Source organism: Hyperolius riggenbachi, chromosome 3 (genome assembly GCF_040937935.1).
Source record: "Hyperolius riggenbachi isolate aHypRig1 chromosome 3, aHypRig1.pri, whole genome shotgun sequence".
NCBI lineage: Eukaryota > Metazoa > Chordata > Amphibia > Anura > Hyperoliidae > Hyperolius > Hyperolius riggenbachi.
In genome coordinates, this window is record NC_090648.1 from 196,596,271 (window position 1) to 196,616,101 (window position 19,831).

At 45.6% G+C, this 19,831-nt stretch overlaps 1 protein-coding gene across 4 annotated transcripts in view; it reads left to right on the forward strand.

Moving 5' to 3' along the window:
• The window catches only part of LOC137561267 (tetratricopeptide repeat protein 24-like), a 178,474-nt gene that overhangs the window by 78,000 nt on the left and 80,643 nt on the right, over window positions 1–19,831 (forward strand). For all 4 annotated transcript variants that reach the window (XM_068272525.1, XM_068272527.1, XM_068272528.1 and 1 more), the window contains exon 8: window positions 15,772–16,146. In XM_068272525.1, the coding sequence (XP_068128626.1) occupies window positions 15,772–16,146 (375 nt within the window). The remainder of the gene's footprint in view (window positions 1–15,771; window positions 16,147–19,831) is intronic.

Genomic DNA, 19,831 nt, shown 5'->3' on the forward strand with positions numbered 1-19,831 from the left:
GAGCTTTATTTTGACATTATTAACCTTTATTATATTTTCAGTCGAAGGACAGACCTTCCATATTTAATTTGCTTCTTCCAATTGTGTGATCAGACTATCTGTCTTAAGTTTTTTTTCTTTGATCTTAGTACTCTTAATTGCAATCAACGTACCTCTTATAGCACATTTAAAGGTGTCCCGTAGAGTAATTGGAGAAATTTCTGGTGACACATTATGTGCCAGAAACTCCTTTATACTTGCCGACAGTTTTTTTTTAACCTCCTCATCCTCCAGTAACGCCGAGTCCAATCTCCACAGTCTATCCGTGGCGGGCTCTTGACCCACTTCCATAGTCAGCCAGACTGGAGCATGATCGGAGTATGTTATAAGTCCAATTTCAGTCCCCCCCCCACTCTCCCAATATCCTTCCGGGGTATTAAAAAGAGGTCGATCCTGGAGGCGGTCCCGTGCCTATTAGAAACAAATGTATAATCTCACACCTGTATGTGCTGCAGTCTCCATATGTCCACCAATTCTAATATTTTAATTCTATCTGTCAACCTCTCCAATTCTTTGTCCGATATACAGCTCCCTCCCCTTGATGTATCATAGCTTGGATCAATGGCTACATTAAAATATCCTCCAATAATTATCATTCCTGTTGCCACATTCTTCACCTTCTCCAGAAAATTGATTATAAAATCCACTTGATTCACATTCGGTGCATATAAATTGGCCAATGTAAATTTTATACCATTGATACATCCTACCACTATTAATTCTCTTGCTTCTTCATCTTTAATCACCTCATCAATTGTCACGGCCAGTTTGGAACTAAAGACAATCGCCACCCCCCTAGCCTTTTTCTGATTATTCGAATTGATCACCCATTTTTTATATCTTTTATCAAAAAAATTGGGCAGTTTTTTAGTTTTAAAATGAGTTTCTTGGATAAACCCTATGTCTACCTTTTTACGTACCAATTCTTCAATAATTCTTCCTCTTTTACACCCTGAATTAGCCCCTTTCACATTAATAGATTCAAATTTAATTTCATTAATTTTATTAATACAAAATTCTTTAAAATTAGTTGTGGCCATGGTTGGGTAGCCCCACCTATGGATATAATAACTTCCACCTGTGCAACAATAATAATCGGCTGACAACCTTCATTTAAACACAACACATCCATTCCACATACATCCGTCGTATATCCATACCTGGAAGGGCCCAACTCACACATTTTTTTTTTTTGGTTGGCCCTTATTTCCAGATACTCCTCTTAGTAATTCACTTAGGATTACCAATGAAGAGCCAGAGTCTCGGAGACCCACTACCCCACGTCCTGTGGTAACCATCTATATTTTAGCCTAGTGATTCCTCCCAGCCAGAAATCTGTATATGGGATAGCCCCAGATCTTCCAAAAAGGGGGTCAGAGGTTCCCCATCCCTCAAGATTTTAGATTTATTATTAACTGTCGCAATTAAGCTGAGGGGGAAACCCCATCTATATGTCCCTCCTTTCCTCTGAATTTCTTCCCGCACTGGTTTTAGGAGGCGTCTTCTTTCAATTGTCCTCATTGAAAGGTCCTGAAATAATTCGATATCATTCTCTTGGTATTTTATTGAGTTCATGATTCTCGCTTTCTTCAAGATTTTTTCTTTTAGTGTGAAAAGATGAAATTTACATAATACGTCCCTGCTTCTGGCACGCACGTCCCCTTTTACCTTGCCTACTCTGTGCACTCTGTCAATTATTATTTCTTGTGGGGCATCTTCTCCTAGTATTTGCTTAAAAATTTCTGTAGTTATCAACTGGAGATCTTCAGTTTTTATCTGGGCTGGAATACCTCTTATTTTAATATTGCTGCGTCTGCTGCGATTCTCTAGGTCATCTACCTTACTGCTGATTTCCTGGGCGTGCTTTCTATATTTCTCCAGTGCTACTGCTATCTCTTGATTTAATATTTTAGCATTGGCTGTATCCATTTTATTATCTATTTTCTGAATTTCCTTTGTTAGATTTTGAATTTCTTCCCGAATAGCTTTAATTTCGAGGGCAACCGCCTCTTTAATACTTTCTTGTACAGTAATAACCACTGTCTGTTGCAAGTTCTTAGCAAAAACCTCCATCAGTTGCATCATCTTAGTTTCCAATCTTCCTTCCATCTTCTCTGCTAAGGCTTCTCCAGATTCTGCTGCCATCATTTTATTCAGTTGTTTTTGGCTCTGAATTTGTGGGCTCAGCTTCCCCTTAATTTCTTTCGTATTAGTTTGTTGATGTAACTCCGATATTCGTTTTATATGAACTGATATGTCCGAGGGAGTAACAGCCCCATTTGATGCTAGAATTGACGGCTCCTGTTTCCTAGGGGTGTTTATTATATTATGACTTTCAGGGAAATATTTAATCACTTTCCGCCAATCATTCAGCAATTCCCTTTATGGGGTGCATGAAAAATGGGCGCCAGGAAAAAAGGGCCTGATGGATAACTGTAACTATTGGTGTCAGCGAGAACAGATTTCTCTGATTATTGGTGATCTGCAGTATCACCAATAATACAGACGCTATACCTGATTATGTGTGATCGGCAGAATCACCAATAATACTGGTATAGCCAGGACCAGGACAACCAATGTGAGGGTATGTGTTTGGTGCAACAGTAGTGATAGAGATACTGGCAATTCCCAGAGGAGCTGGGATATAGGAGTATATCTATGTAACACAGGAATACAAACTCCAGCAAGCTGGAGATACAGACAAATAGTGAGATGGTTCACCCGAGGAGCGGGTGGAACTATGTTACATCAAGTGTACTGATCACCCGAGGAATGAGTGATTCAGACTGTACTGTAGCCACTATCACCTGAGGGGCAGGTAGAGAGAATAGTACTGTAGTGACTATTCACCTGAGGAGCAGGTGATTCAGACTGTACTGCAGTTATTGACCACCTGAGGAGCAGGTGATTCAGAAAGTACTGCAGCTAGTAATCTCCTGAGAAGCAGGTGTTTCAGACTGTACTGCAGCTACTGACCACCTGAGGAGCTGGTGATTCAGATAGTACTTCAGCTAGTAATCTCCTGAGAAGCAGGTGATTCAGACTGTACTGCAGCTACTGACCACCTGAGGAGCAGGTGATTCAGATAGTACTGCAGCTAGTATTCACCACTGAAGCAGGTGATACTGGCAGGGAATCCCTCACCAGTGACTAGGCTCACTGGTGAGGATAGGAGAGTCTGACAAGCAGGATTGGCAACGAGCGGACAGATACGGTACAGAGACAGAAAGCTAGATCAGAGTAGTGTTTTAGGCAGAGTCGACAACTATATCAGATAGGCAAAGGTACAGGATCAGTAAACAGAAGAGTAGTCAGGCTAGCAGAAGGTCATAACAAATAATACAATTCAATTAGTACTTTAAGCTATCAACAGAATCTGGCTAAGTGTGGATCCCCAGCTCCAGCTGGTTCTAGCACACTTTGGGATATGACTAGGTCTGAGTGCTAACATGTAGCATTTGCAACAGCAGACGCGGAGCAACTGAATGACCTGTCCTATGTATACAGCAAGCGCTCCACAGCGCCGCCCCAGTCACTCAGCCAATCCGGAGCATAGCTGGAGTCAGCTGATCGCCTGATCAGCTGACTCCCCTTCTAGTTGCATAAAGGTCCTGTCGCCTGGCAGCCCTAAGTCTATGAGCAATAGAAGGACCAGGCAAAGCACCAGCGTGTAACTGCGGGGCTGAGGCCGCTGGCTGCGACGCGGAGATGGCCGTCATGCCACTTGCTGTTGCGGCCGTATCTCCGCTATCCATTACAATAACGAAATCTCAATAATGATAAACATCAGTGCAGTCAAAAAAAAAATAGCTGGGGAAATACTTAGAATACATACATTTTGTGAGATAGTATCATCTAAGGACTAACCAATTGGTTAGTGATAAATACCGTTTAAAATCAGATGTGAGATGAAAACGAAAGAAAAATTTACTTTTAAAAATCGTTATATAATTCAACAATACAGCTTAACCTAACCCTACTCACCCTTTTCGCCCACTAGCTGCTGGCACCGTTTTTTCCTGCTTCCCCTTTATGAAAACTCTTTCTTAAGGAATAACCTGCAAAGCAGGCGGTTTCAGCGCTCAGCTGATACTATAGTGCGTGGGGTAATTTGGGGTTCCAGCAATCGCTGGACCACAAATTACTTCTCTCTCAGAGTTAATATGACTTGGAGGGATATGGCTCGGAGGAGAAATAGTATTTAACACCACTGGGAATTTGAGCGGCTGCAGGATGAGCCATCATTTGGCTCACCCTGCACTTAACTCACCGGCAGCAGAATGAAAAATACGCATAACCCTTAATTACTGTCTTAGCATTTACTGCTTTTTCACACCTACCCCTAATCTTCTTTTTAGTGGTAACCCATTTCTCACACCACAACTTAACCTTCTTCTGCAGCACTCACACATTCTCACACCTGAACTTAACCTCCTACTTCAGGCTCTTTTTCACTTTAGCTGTTGCGTCACACAACATGGAACCACAATGCCATTATATTTCAATCGGGCCAATCACACTGCTCTGTTTGCAGTGAGGTGCATTGCACTGCCTGCAGTGGGTTACTAGGCAACGCATGCTATGGGGTGTCATATGAGAAGCACCTCTAGAGGCACTCATGCTTATCACAGCCAGGCAGACAAGCACCTTTAGATTTGTATTGACCTAAGGAGGCGGGTAAGCACCTGTGAATCATCTCTTTTATTGTGCTTGATTACAAAACTTTTTCCAGTTTGACTGGCCTCTTTTCTTCAATAGAGGTAAGACCAACACTGCCTCTCCTCCTTTATACTGCTTTAATTTTTATATATGTTGCTGCCAGAACCCGAAGTCTGGTCACTTTGGGTTGTAGCCGATCAAAACTAGACATAGCCGTCACACTGCGGCCAATACCCGAAATGAATTGATTCCTGGTGGCTCAGTTATTCTGTAATGGCTCTGGATCCTCCTCATGCCCTACTGACATCTTTCAGCTGGGGACGCGCATTCCCCCAGAGTCGTTCTGGCAGATGCAACGTCTGCAGCATTCCTGCTCTGCTTCCCTGCCGCAATGAACAGTTGGCAATACACAAACGGCTCTGTGTGCATTGCATGTGTCCTTGGCTGAAAGATGTCAATAAGAGACAAGCAAGGGGAGGAGCCAGAGCAGTAACAGAATAACTGAGCCGCCAGGAATCAATTAATTTTGGATATTGGCCACAGTGTGACGGCCACTTCTAGTTTTGACCAGCCAGAACCGAAGTGGCCAGACTTCGGGTTCTGGCCGTAACATGTACACCAGGCTCCTCCACCCAAGCTGTTGCCCTGTAGTTGATAGTTAACCCTTACTGATACTCAGCTTTTGTCATCCTCACCTCCACTGCCAAATCCAAGCCCTGTTGGATGGATGAAATCTTAATGGTCATCAATTTGGCTTTTTAATATCAAAACCTGGCACCCATATTAACTCAACATCAATAACAAAAATCATCAGAAGTAATAGCTGAATCTGTCTGAACAATTTTACCTGGAATGTCAGGAATTACTGTGCTTTAGAGATCTGTCTCACTTGATCCCCAGATCCTTAGAGCTTTACTAAGTAAAGACATGAAACTTTTTTGTCATAAGCATTCTGAATAACCAAATAATACACACAAGGAAGTAATTCAATGCCTGAACCTTAGACAAACATGTAAGCCAGATCAGAGCAGTTTCTAGGCTAAACTGCACCCAGGGCGAGGGTGTAAAAATTGTGCCCCCTTCCCCCCACCCCTGTGGACTCGCAAACCCTTCCTCTTTAGGGACAGTCACACAGCCACAGGTCACAAGTAGATCTGCCTACTTACTAGTGACCAGCCCCTCATCCAGGAGGAAGCAGGGACCAGGAAAACACACAGGCAAAGAGAGCCTGGAAAGCCATCTTCTCCATGGGTGCCGCGCACTGACAGCCTGCAATACCGCTACATAACATCACGTGTCATCAAGCAGTAGTGACATGATGATGACTTGATGTCGAATGTAGTGTAATGAGTAGTGCTGCTCATTTCCTTGCTATGTACTAATTTAATTCGTTTTTGGTCAGCTGCTCCCACCTAACAGACATGCTTTTGGTGTATATGCAGAGCTTCTGTTTGGGTTCAAGGTGCGTTTGTAGTTCCTGGGGGGGCTCGGCGCATCTCTGATTGGAGGCCATTCGGAGGTGGCCTGGTGTTGCGCTGATCCACCTTTTGCGCAATTGTCGAATGTAGGCAGCCCAGGAGTAGTCAAGGAAGGTGATAGCGCTGGTAATCTTCTTTCTACTTCCATTCGGCTGCACTACGCGTCACCAGCTCCCTAGCGATTATGTCCTTCTGCCTGCACCACCCTTCTTCTACTTTCTGGTCTGCACCCAGAGCAGTTGCCCTGCCCGTTCTGCCCAAGAAATGACCCTGGGCCAGATCAGTACACAAACAAGGTTGCATAAAATAAAGAAAAACATTTCCAGAGTGTATGTTTCTTTGTAAGTTTTTTTGGTTGACAAAATATGCATTATAATAAGGCATTTTGCCATTTTTACTGTAGGTATAATTGAAAAGAGCCAAGCTCATATATGAAAAGACCAAGATCTTCAGACCCAGCTCTTCATTTACATCAAAGCCACTGCAATCCATTGTGGAGGACTAGATGTCCTTTTGATAATGCACCAGAGTTGTGCAAAATATAACTCCACAGTTTTCTATTCAGCTCCACTTTTCTTTCATTTAATGTCATTTTTGCTGCCCTACCACCGCAGACAGGGAGAAAATATCAATGTCAGCTAGTGGTGCTCAGCAGAGCTCGAATATTCGAGTAGCTCGAATATTCGAGCTCTTTTTCAGCTATTCGAGCTCGGTATTCGAGCTCCGAATAGCTGGAGCTATTCGAATGGGCTATCCGAGTACACTCGAATAGCCCATTCACTATTCGAGCTATTCGAGCAAACCGGCGCTATTCGAGCTCGGTACCGAGCTCGAATAGCGTCATAGCCCAGATTGATGTCCTTAGAGCCAATCAGAGGGCTCCCAGGCCCTCTGACGGCAGCCAATCACAGAGGGGGACCCTGGCCAGCCCCTACCCTATAAATAGCGGCCGCCATGTTACGTTTCTCCGTCCTTGCCTGATACTTGTACAGAGAGAGAGTTGCTCCTTTGTGCTTTGGCTTAGCAAGTGCTCTATTGTGGTCATTTACCTAGCGTTTTTGCTCACCTACACCTGCCATATACACCTATATTGTTGTTAGTTAGATAGACATTGTATTTTAGTTAGTAGCTTGTGTGTTACATTAGAGAACTGCAGGCAGCTGCTGCAAGCTTACAGGTTTAGGCCTCAGGGGGGCCTTGCCTCTGTGGGCAGCTGTCCTCTGTTTATTTCTCTCATCTATACCAGTATTTCTGCTGTCCTTTACTAATAGTATTGTAGTTATACTGTACTAGGAGTAGGACACTCACTGACTGTCACTGTTTATAGGCTACTAGCTAGCTCCTGCGTGTGTGCACTCACTCACTGTCTGTGTGTACACACACTCTATTTCCTTCTGATTACTGATTGATTATTGTTAGTTGTACTTACTTACTACTTACTCTTACTGTACCCGTAGGGACACTCACTGTCACTGTTCATATAGGCTACTAGCTCCTGCGTGTGCGCACTCACTGTCTGAGTGTACACACACAACACACACTCTATTTCCTTCTGATCGCTGATTGATTATTGTAATTAGTTAGTTCTACTTACTGTTATTACTTACTCTTACTGTACTAGGAGTCTAGGACACTCAGTCACTGTGTTCATAGGCTACTAGCTCCTGCGTGCGTGCACTCACTGTCTGAGTGTACACACACCCACACTCCATTTCCTTCTGATCGCTGATTGATTATTGTAATTAGTTAGTTCTACTTACTGTTATTACTTACTCTTACTGTACTAGGAGTCTAGGACACTCAGTCACTGTGTTCATAGGCTACTAGCTCCTGCGTGCGTGCACTCACTGTCTGAGTGTACACACACCCACACTCCATTTCCTTCTGATCGCTGATTGATTATTGTAATTAGTTAGTTCTACTTACTGGTGTTACTACTTACTCTTACTGTACTAGGAGTCTAGGACACTCAGTCACTGTGTTCATAGGCTACTAGCTCCTGCCTGCGTGCACTCACTGTCTGAGTGTACACACACCCACACTCCATTTCCTTCTGATCGCTGATTGATTATTGTAATTAGTTAGTTCTACTTACTGTTATTACTTACTCTTACTGTACTAGGAGTCTAGGACACTCAGTCACTGTGTTCATAGGCTACTAGCTCCTGCGTGCGTGCACTCACTGTCTGAGTGTACACACACCCACACTCCATTTCCTTCTGATCGCTGATTGATTATTGTAATTAGTTAGTTCTACTTACTGGTGTTACTACTTACTCTTACTGTACTAGGAGTCTAGGACACTCAGTCACTGTGTTCATAGGCTACTAGCTCCTGCGTGCGTGCACTCACTGTCTGAGTGTACACACACCCACACTCCATTTCCTTCTGATCGCTGATTGATTATTGTAATTAGTTAGTTCTACTTACTGTTATTACTTACTCTTACTGTACTAGGAGTCTAGGACACTCAGTCACTGTGTTCATAGGCTACTAGCTCCTGCCTGCGTGCACTCACTGTCTGAGTGTACACACACCCACACTCCATTTCCTTCTGATCGCTGATTGATTATTGTAATTAGTTAGTTCTACTTACTGTTACTACTTACTCTTACTGTACTAGGAGTCTAGGACACTCAGTCACTGTGTTCATAGGCTACTAGCTCCTGCGTGCGTGCACTCACTGTCTGAGTGTACACACACCCACACTCCATTTCCTTCTGATCGCTGATTGATTATTGTAATTAGTTAGTTCTACTTACTGTTATTACTTACTCTTACTGTACTAGGAGTCTAGGACACTCAGTCACTGTGTTCATAGGCTACTAGCTCCTGCGTGCGTGCACTCACTGTCTGAGTGTACACACACCCACACTCCATTTCCTTCTGATCGCTGATTGATTATTGTAATTAGTTAGTTCTACTTACTGGTGTTACTACTTACTCTTACTGTACTAGGAGTCTAGGACACTCAGTCACTGTGTTCATAGGCTACTAGCTCCTGCGTGCGTGCACTCACTGTCTGAGTGTACACACACCCACACTCCATTTCCTTCTGATCGCTGATTGATTATTGTAATTAGTTAGTTCTACTTACTGTTATTACTTACTCTTACTGTACTAGGAGTCTAGGACACTCAGTCACTGTGTTCATAGGCTACTAGCTCCTGCCTGCGTGCACTCACTGTCTGAGTGTACACACACCCACACTCCATTTCCTTCTGATCGCTGATTGATTATTGTAATTAGTTAGTTCTACTTACTGTTACTACTTACTCTTACTGTACTAGGAGTCTAGGACACTCAGTCACTGTGTTCATAGGCTACTAGCTCCTGCCTGCGTGCACTCACTGTCTGAGTGTACACACACCCACACTCCATTTCCTTCTGATCGCTGATTGATTATTGTAATTAGTTAGTTCTACTTACTGGTGTTACTACTTACTCTTACTGTACTAGGAGTCTAGGACACTCAGTCACTGTGTTCATAGGCTACTAGCTCCTGCCTGCGTGCACTCACTGTCTGAGTGTACACACACTAAATTTACTTGTGATTACTACTGATTATTGTAACTGCTAGTTGTACTTCCTGACTGTTACTACTTACTTACTGTACTAGGGGACACTCACTCAGTCACCTCACCAACCAACCCACTCCATTAAAGTACCCCACTTTTCATCCGCCCTTTTAAAAAAGTTTTGTCTATACGCCCAAAACATTGAAGATGTCTGGAAGTGGCAGCCAGCGCGGTTTGGGCAAGGGGAAGGGCAGCAAGGGAATCAGGAGGAGAGGGAGCAGCATTGTGGCAAGCCGCGGCCGCGGGCGCGCCACCATGCACAGTTCCGCAGCAGCAGCAGCAGCGTCAGTGGCTAACATTCCTCCCATAGCCACTGGCCGTGGACGCCTTGGGCGCCGCCCAGCAGGAGCATCTGCAACTCACGCTGCAGAGACACAGCAGCAGCAGCGTGTAGCACCTGCTCCGATTTTCCTCCAGCCGGGTCGGAAACGTCCCATTGAGGAAAAGGATGCAGACACTGTGGTGCAACTCATGACGGAGGATGAGCAGCCCGCCATCAGCTCTGCATCCGAGGCCTCCACCCTCACCACCACCACCACCACCACCACCCCTGTTCGCAGCAGCCGCCCAGCAGGGTCTGGGGAGGAGGCCAGTTCACCGTCAGTCGCCGACCTGTCATTCAGCACTCTTTTGACCCCAGGCATGATGAGTCAATTGTCTGCTGTTGTTGGCGATTTTGAGGAGGAGATGCTGATGGGCACTTTGGGGGATGAGGGATTGGACAGCAAGACTGTGGCGACAGTCAAGCAGCCCATCCATGCATCAGGAGAGGAGTTTGGGGGGTCATCATCCCAGCAGGACATGTTTCAGGAGGGGGAGGATGATGGTGATGACCCGGTGACAGACAGAGACTGGGTGCCACCACCTCCAGGGGATGTCGTCCTCAGCAGCTCGGAGGAGGAGGAGGATGCGCTTGTGGGCCTTGCAAGGAGGCGCATCATTGCAAGCATTGGCAGCGTCCCACAGCCTGCTGGTGTCTCAGGCTCAGCAGCAGCAGCAGCATCAGCCAGTACCACCACCAGCCGCACCCAAGCCCCCCCCCCAACCACCACAGGGAGACAGGCATCAGCGCTTCCATGCCGTAGGGGGATGTTTCTGTCACCAATCTGGCGCTTTTTCACCATGCCCACTGTGTACAGCAAGTACGCCACTTGCAACCACTGTCAGCGGAAGTTGAGCAGAGGTGCAGACCCCTTAAAGTTCAGCACCAGCTCGCTCATCAACCACCTTGCGGCTAAACATTTCCACCAGCATGAGGAGTTCCAGAGGCTGAAGGCATCTGGTGCTGGCAGTGGCACCACACCCATCACTGCACAGCCTTCAGCAGCAGCAGCAGCAACAGCAGCCACCCGCCCTCCTGCTCCTCCAGCAGCACCAGCAGGAGTGCGGAAACGCACTGCTCCTCCCCCCTCTGCAACTCCTGCCGCCGACACTGAGGCCTGTTCTGGCAGCCAGTCCTCAGTGGCCTCCTCCGCTGTGTCTGCTGATTCCCGTGTCAGCAAAAGGCCACGCCAGAGCCTTTTGAGCGAGTCCTTCCAGGGGGTGGTTAGGGCTCTGCCTCCCAGCAGCCGTCGCGTGCGGCAGCTGAACGGCTTGCTGGCACAGGCCATGTGCTCCCAACTCCTGCCGTACACGCTCGTGCAGGAGGGGAGCGACATGCGGGCGCTGCTTGCTTGCGCAGCCCCAGACTGGCAGCTCCCCAGCAGACACTTCTTCGCCCGCAAGGCCATTCCTGCACTGCACCGCTTTGTGATGGCCAATGTGGAGCGAGGGCTGGAGCACGCGGTTGGTGAAAGGGTCCACGTCACCATGGACTCCTGGAGCAGCCGCTTCGGGACAGGCCGCTACCTGTCCTTCACTGTCCACTGGGTCAGCTTGGTGGAAGGGGGTGAGGATGGGAGAGCAGCAGCGGGCACAGCAGCAGCAGCAGCAACACAGTGGGTGGTGCCACCCCGCAGGGTCAGGGGAACTGCAGCGGGTTCCTCCGATCCTCTGCCATCCTCCGCCACACCTGGCCAAACCCCCCGCCTCAGCAGCAGCGTGAAGGCCCGCCACTGCCAAGCGCTGCTGCACTTGGTCAGCCTTGGCAAGACCAAGCTGACGGCAGCCCACGTGTTGGCCAAACTCCAGGAGCAGGAGAGGATTTGGCTGACCCCCAGAGGCCTCAGAGTCGGAGAGGTGGTGTCCGACAATGGGGCCAATCTGGTTGCTGCCATAGACAGGGGAAGCCTGACCCACATCCCCTGTCTTGCCCACGTGCTGAACCTGGTGGTGCAGAAGTTCCTGCGCACCTACCAGGGGATGGGCGAACTGCTGGAAACGGCAAGGAATGTTGTGCGTCACTTCCGGCGCTCGGCTGCAGCCTGTGCGAGCCTGGAAGACGTGCAAAAGGAGCTGGATCTGCCACGCCATCGGCTGATCCTTGACGTTCCGACCCGCTGGAACTCCACCCTGGCGATGTTGGAGCGTCTGGTTGAACAGAGGCACGCTGTCAAACAGTACCTTGCCCTGGCCACTGTTTCCGCAGCTCAGAGAAGGGACAAGACCAGCAACATCCCGTCCATCGTCCCCGATGATGACTGGAGGCACATGCAGCAGGTGTGCTTTGTGCTGGCTCCCTTCCTGCAGGCCACAAACATGGTGAGCAGGGACCATGCTATGGTCTGCGAGTGGGTGCCCCTGGTTTCTCTGCTGAACAGGGCCCTCGATGCTTTGCTGGAACAGGGAGCGGCAGCCTTGGACCAGCAGGAGCGGCAACCAGCTGCGCAGTCCACCTCTGAGGGGGAGGAGGAGGAGGACTTGGTGGAGGTCCCTGACCTGGCTGCTGATGAGGGGGATCAGCACAGCGCAGCTGAGTTGGTGCGGGGGTGGAGAGAGGATGAGGCGGCAGAGGAGGAGGATGAGGACAGCACTGACGTCGATGTGCCAGCAGACGTGGCCCGCCTCTTCCCAATGGCAGCGCACATGCTGACGTGCCTGCGCAGGGACCCCAGGGTGATCCAGATGAAGCAGAGGGAGGACATCTGGATCAGCATGATGTTGGACCCACGCCTCAAGGGGAAGTTGAGCCAGTTCCTGCCGCCTGCAGGAGGAGACCCAGCGCAACAAATAAGGAGCTTGCAGCAGGCCCTTGTTGAGCGCTTGGAGGAAGCCTTCCCCCAGCCTTCCACCCCCACTGTCCAGCAGCCAGCACAGAGGCAGCAGCAGGTGCCTGCATCCAGCAGCAGCAAGCGCCCCACAGACCTGCTGTCTCTCAGCCACGAGCTCTACAGGACTGTAGAGGCTCCGGCAGCAGTGACTAGAGAGGAGATGCATGCAGCAGCATCCTCCTCCGGTCACAGCCAGCGCCTGACCCGCATGGTGGCTGACTACATGGGGTCGTACAGCGGGCTTGACAGCGATGCCCCTGTTGATCCCATGGAGTATTGGGTCAAGCGCATGGAGATCTGGAGCGAGCTAGCGCAGTACGCCCTGGAAGTGCTGTCCTGCCCCCCTTCCAGCGTGCTGTCCGAGCGCTGCTTCAGTGCAGCTGGTGGCGTGGTCACCGAGAAACGCTCACGTCTGTCTCACAAGTCTGTGGACAGACTGACGTTTCTGAAGATGAACCAGGCGTGGGTGGAAGGCGAGTTCCTGGCCCCTGTTGTCGGCGAGAGGGGGACATGAACTGGCTGCCGGAACCATCGTTAATGTGCCTTACCACCCTTTACCACCTCCTGGCTCCTGCTCACTAAGCCAGCCTGGTTCACTTTGACTATTACGTCGCCTGCAGCCACACATTTTACACCTACAGTGGGCTGCTGTGTACTGCCCTTCTGCTGTCTGTCTGTGTTTCCCACTGCCAGGGTACACAGAATTACCTTCTTCTGCTGCCACTCTGCCACCAGCTATTACGTCAAACAATAGCTATATTGGTTGCAAAACCAAAACCAAACAAACCATTAAAAAAAAAAAAGGTTTAATTTTTCTGAGGTGCCCGGGTTGAAAACTGTGTTGTTCCAGTTGTGTATTGGACACAATGTGGGCTGCACGACCGCTGTCTGGGACCTCCTGTTGTGTTTATTTACAGCCCTGGTATCACCGCTAGGTACCAGGGCTATTATGTCACGCTGCCTGCCTGCTGCCACACTCACACTACTCCTCCATTCCTCCTGCTGCTGCTGTCTGTCTGTGTTTCCCACTGCCAGGGTACACAGAATTACCTTCTGCTGCCACACTGCCACCAGCTATTACGTCAAACAATAGCTGCTCACATAATTACTCCTCCATTCCTCCTCCTGCTGCTGCTGCTGTCTGTCTGTGTTTCCCACCGCCAGGGTACACAGATTTACCTTCTGCTGCCACTCTGCCACCAGCTATTACGTTAAAAAATAGCTATATATCTGTGTAATTGGTTGTAAAACCAAAACTACGAAACCATTACAAAAAAAGGTTTAATTTTTCTGAGGTGCCCGGGTTGAAAACTGTGTTGTCCCAGTTGTGTATTGGACACAATGTGGGCTGCACGACCGCTGTCTGGGACCTCCTGTTGTGTTTATTTACAGCCCTGGTATCACCGCTAGGTACCAGGGCTATTATGTCACGCTGCCTGCCTCATTGACTGCATGCTGCCACACACTCATCCTCCTCATCCTGCTGCTGAATTTACCTCCTGCTGTCTGTGTGTTTCCACTGCCAGGGAGCACATACAATGGCGCTTCCAACATGCGTGCGCCACCAGCTATTTGTTGTTACGCTCAAAAATAGCTGCATTTCTTTAAAAAAAAAAAAATGAAAAGAGAAATAAGTGAAGAAGAAGACGATATAGAAGAAGATGAAGAAGAAGAAGATGAAGAAGAAGATGAAGAAGAAGAAGAAGAAGAAGAAGAAGAAGAAGAAGAAGAAGAAGAAGAAGAAGAAGAAGAAGAAGAAGAAGAAGAAGAAGAAGAAGAAGAAGAAGAAGAAGATGAAGAAGATGAAGAAGATGAAGATGAAGAAGATGAAGATGAAGAAGATGAAGAAGATGAAGAAGATGAAGATGAAGAAGATGAAGAAGAAGATGAAGAAGATGAAGATGAAGAAGATGAAGAAGATGAAGAAGATGAAGATGAAGAAGATGAAGAAGAAGATGAAGAAGATGAAGATGAAGAAGATGAAGAAGATGAAGAAGAAGATGAAGAAGATGAAGATGAAGAAGATGAAGAAGATGAAGAAGAAGATGAAGATGAAGAAGATGAAGAAGATGAAGAAGAAGATGAAGAAGATGAAGATGAAGAAGATGAAGATGAAGAAGATGAAGAAGATGAAGAAGAAGATGAAGAAGATGAAGATGAAGAAGATGAAGAAGATGAAGAAGAAGATGAAGATGAAGAAGATGAAGAAGATGAAGAAGAAGATGAAGAAGATGAAGATGAAGAAGATGAAGAAGATGAAGATGAAGAAGAAGAAGAAGAAGATGAAGAAGAAGAAGATGAAGAAGAAGAAGAAGATATAGAAGAAGAAGAAGAAGATATAGAAGATAAAGAAGAAGAAGAAGAAGAAGAAGTATATACAGTACTGAACAAAATTCTGGACACAACTTCTCTTTTCACCTTTTTTTTTTTTAAAGGAACATCCCCACATAATCACTTGCTGTTGTTACTTGGAAAAAAATATGTTTCTTGCATCATTCACCCTCAAAACAAGTGTTGGGAAGCTTTTTAAGGCCAATTCGAATAGTCAGCTCGAATAATGAGCTCGAATACCGACTCGAATAGTGAGCTCGAAGTCCGAGGTCGAATCGAATAGTAAAATTTATTCGACTCGAATATTCGACTGACCTCGAATAATTTACTATTCGAATTCGACCAAACTCGAATTTTAAAAAGGGGTATTTGAGCATCACTAATGTCAGCTCACGCATGGTCCAGACAATGGTATAAGCCATAATTCAGCATTTAAATAATACATTATAATTTTACAAGCGATGCAGTTTTTTGTTGAATCTTACATTTGTAGAGACCAAAGCCACTATTTAAGACAAATCTCGATTTTTCCAACAGTTTAAACAGTGGAATCACATCTTATGACAGCAGCGATGATGAACCACTGCTACAGAGGTCATTCAGGCGTGACAGAGGTCATGAGGCAGTTTTAAAAGTGAAACAGCCTAACGCTAATGAGCAAAATGCATCAGGGATTGAATCCACACGCCAGAATGGAACACAGAGAAATGTCTCAGAATCTAAAAGCAACTCAATTCCAGCAGAAGATGAAGACAGGTCTAAGTACAGACGTGTAAATCCACTGAATCAATTTAGAAGTGCTGAGATTAATAATAACTATACATCAGAAAAAGAGGAAGAGATGAAGAACCAAGTGCAAGGAAATATCTCACCCAGCAGAAGGACTGATACAAGGGAAGAGCAGAAAACAAGGTACAGTACAGACCATACTACGGCTATGAAAGGCTTTCAAGATGCTCATAAACAGTTTATATAACACTTATACACAGGTTAATGAAAGGCAAAGCATTCGTCATATGTATCAAAATTTAAAGGAGTATAATAGTAGAATGATGGTGTTGATGATGATGATGACAAAGCTGATTATGATTAAAAGTTCTGTCCTTAAAGTTTATCAATAAAATGTGCGGTTCACAAAATTATAAAAAGCAGATCAGGCACAATAGAAAAAATGATAAAGACTTGAGTTATATAAACAAAGTAAACAATTGTAGCAGGTCTAAAAATGAACATATAATGAACATATATATATATATATATATATATATATATATATATATATATATATATATATATATATATATATATATATATATATTCAAATAATAATTTTGGTGTAGTTTAAATATAAAACACATCTTCTGATATAGAATACAAACATTATAGAACGTCTGTTTTTAGCATCAGATACAGTATAAAAACAGCAAAAAACATGAAGGTAATAAGATTGTAAGCAAAGCCTAATGCGTATTTCATGGCCTGAACCCAGCCACTTCTTCAGAGGCAAATAATTCAAGTATATGTCTCCGTGATCACACAATAAGGGTGAATTGATCCCCTACATGGACAATATAAATGCATCCATCCAACAAGTCTTTTTCCCAAAAGTTAAAACTACACTGGCCAGCAAATGGTAAAAGTAAAATGACTGGCTAGAAACAGGCCCCGGGAGATCCAAGGTGTAGGTAGCAGCACAATGCAGCTCCACACCAAGTAGCACTGCATTGCCCAAAATTGTTGCTTGAGGGATCGAGTCCTGATCCTTGACAAGTGACAAGCATCCTACATGTGTATGAGACTTTAGTGTCTACACAGACCTTGGAAAACATCGGAGACTGGAACTGGACTTTAAAGGACAACTGAAGCGAGAAGAATATGAAGGGCTGCCATATGTATTTTCTTTTAAACAATGCCAGTTGCCTGCAGCTAGGGATGATCAATGAGATGCAAATATTTCCGAGTGCATGCAGGAGTATGTACATTTTTATACAATGATATAAAGCTTGAAAGTAGACCAATTCATTTAAATCTAGGTGGGACTTGATTGGTGCATTTTCAAGCTGCATATATTTACATAAAAATGTACTAAATCTTATGCCACTATCGCTACTTCAGTTTAATAAAAGTCTCCCTCCATCTGAGTATTATCGATATTTTCAGCTTAGTCACTTTAACCACTTGAGGCGCACAGGGGTAAACCCGCCTAAAGACCAGGCCAATTTTAACTAAAATGGCCACTGCAGCTTTAAGGCCATGCTGCAGGGCCGCACAACACAGCACACGGGTGATTCCCCCCCCCCCTCTTTTCCCCTCCCTGCAGCCAGCCAATCCTGTGATCATCTGTTATAGGCTTCAGCCTATGAGAGCCAATCGCTCTCTTGTCCCCCAGGGGGACAGCCGTGTCACACGGCTGTCCCCAGTACAGCACAGCTGCTGATCGCAGCACTGTACTCAGGGGCGTAACAATAGACCCTGCAAGGGAGGCCTCCGCAGGGGGGTCCAGAAGCATCAGGGGGCCCTGTGGGGGAAAAAGTTTGAGAGACTGACAAGCAACTAAGGGCATGGAGAGAAAACTTATTCTACTCTCATACCATTGTTATGCTGACTGCATGTGTCCACTAGTAAACAAAGAGACTAGTTGCGCTGGGCCTAAAGATGTTATCTAGCAGTTTAGCGAATAATAGATACTGTTCAACTTAATGAAAACATTTATCAGAATTTATTCAAAATATACTTATAAAACACAAACTGTCAGTTGTTGCATAAATAAAGCAATTTTTTCATCACAATATTGCATATATTTCATATTCAATGTATATACATATCATCCACTCACTCAGACATACACAGACCTTCCAATGTGCATGAAAAAATGAAGATAAAAATTGGGATAAAAAATGGGATAAAAACTAAAATAGAGAGGTTTTAAAATAAAAAATCTGTATGGTATAGTCTCTATTGATAGCTCTGAATATGTGTCACTTGTAATGTCTTTTTAATCCTTAATAGGAGTGGAGTAGGTTGATGTGCTCCAATAGAGATGCCCCATGGGGAACTAGTTATCACATCACAAGAGTGTATCCTCTTCACTATAAGTTCCAAGTAGAGCCAGATGAGTTATTAGTGTTTACCTTGGCGTCTATGGTTCCTGCAATAAAGCATCCACACTGGTTCTACTCACGTTCCTGACGGGTAGGTTTAGGGTCGGGCTGGAGTCCAGTATTTGAATCAGAGCTCCGGCCGGCTGCTCCGTGACTAAACTCAGCGTGTGCACACGCTGTATCCTCAATCCGTTCCGCCGTCCCGGGTGAGGGCTGGTTCACTTCCGGTGACGTCACCTATTCCCCGCGTCCTGTATTGCTCAGCTGTTGCCTGGTAACAGCTTGAGTGGGTCAGTCCGTTAAGTGCGTCCTGTACCTAGTTGATGCGGCTGCAAGGCATTTGTTCCTGTAGCAATTTTGGACAGCGTGGGTTGTATGATGAGGGCTTACACGTTTCAGCGGACTACGGCCGCCTTTCTCAAAGCCTGTGATTAGTGAACAGCCATCTCTGGATTGATATACTCCATTAGCTCCTCCTCTCCTCCTGGTGTGGATTCCCCTGGGTCCCAAAGTGGCTGTATTCCGTATTAATACGTATTTTCCGTGTCAATACGTATTTTTCGTGTGTCCTTCACACTGGGGTCCTCTTGCGTGCATTTAAGCATTACCACAAATCCCCAATCTGTACAAGATAAAAAATATATAAAAAATGTAAAAAAATAGAAAGGGGTGGAAATATGGAAAAATTGGGAATATGGAGAAAATGTGAAATGTGGAAAAAATGTATATTTTTGAGGGCTGGGAGTATTGGGGATGTAAATTATATAGGGTATATATATGTGTACATGCGACATGTGCACGTGCTATAATATCCCCTATGCGTTCAAAATTGGGGGACTACCTAATGGATACATATTATCTCAATAAATATATATATATATAAACTTGAAGGGTACCCATAAGGGACATCAATGCACAATATTTTACATTAGGATAGGGGCAATATAGTCCCCTGCACATATGGATTGTCTGTCACATTGGGTAGGTCTGTATGCAGGCATACATTCATAGGAACCCAAATATCTCAAACTCTGCATTCAATCCCCTGGGGGCCATAGTCCCTAGGCTAAAGATCCAAAAACTTTCCCTATTGGACATTCTTGCTATATAATCACCCCCCCTCGGGTCTCTGCTTACTATTTCTAGGCCTATGAATTTGGTGTCCTGAATGCTGCAATTGTGTTTCTCCTTGTAATGTCTTGATAGGGGATGTCCGTCCCATCCTTTCTTCATGTTTTTGAGATGTTCCCCTATCCTTTCTCTAAGTAATCGTTTGGTTCTACCTACATAGTATTTATCACATGGACACCTGATGCAATAAATCACTCCTCGTGTGTCAGTGTCACATGTGATTAATTCATTAATCTTCATGGGGCCACTCACTGTGGCAACCTCTGTGATTTTGTTGTAGCCTCTAGTGTCTCTGCAGTTGGGGCATCTTCCGCATCTAACAAATCCTTTTCCAAGTTTAATATTTTTGTTATTTTTGTTCCATA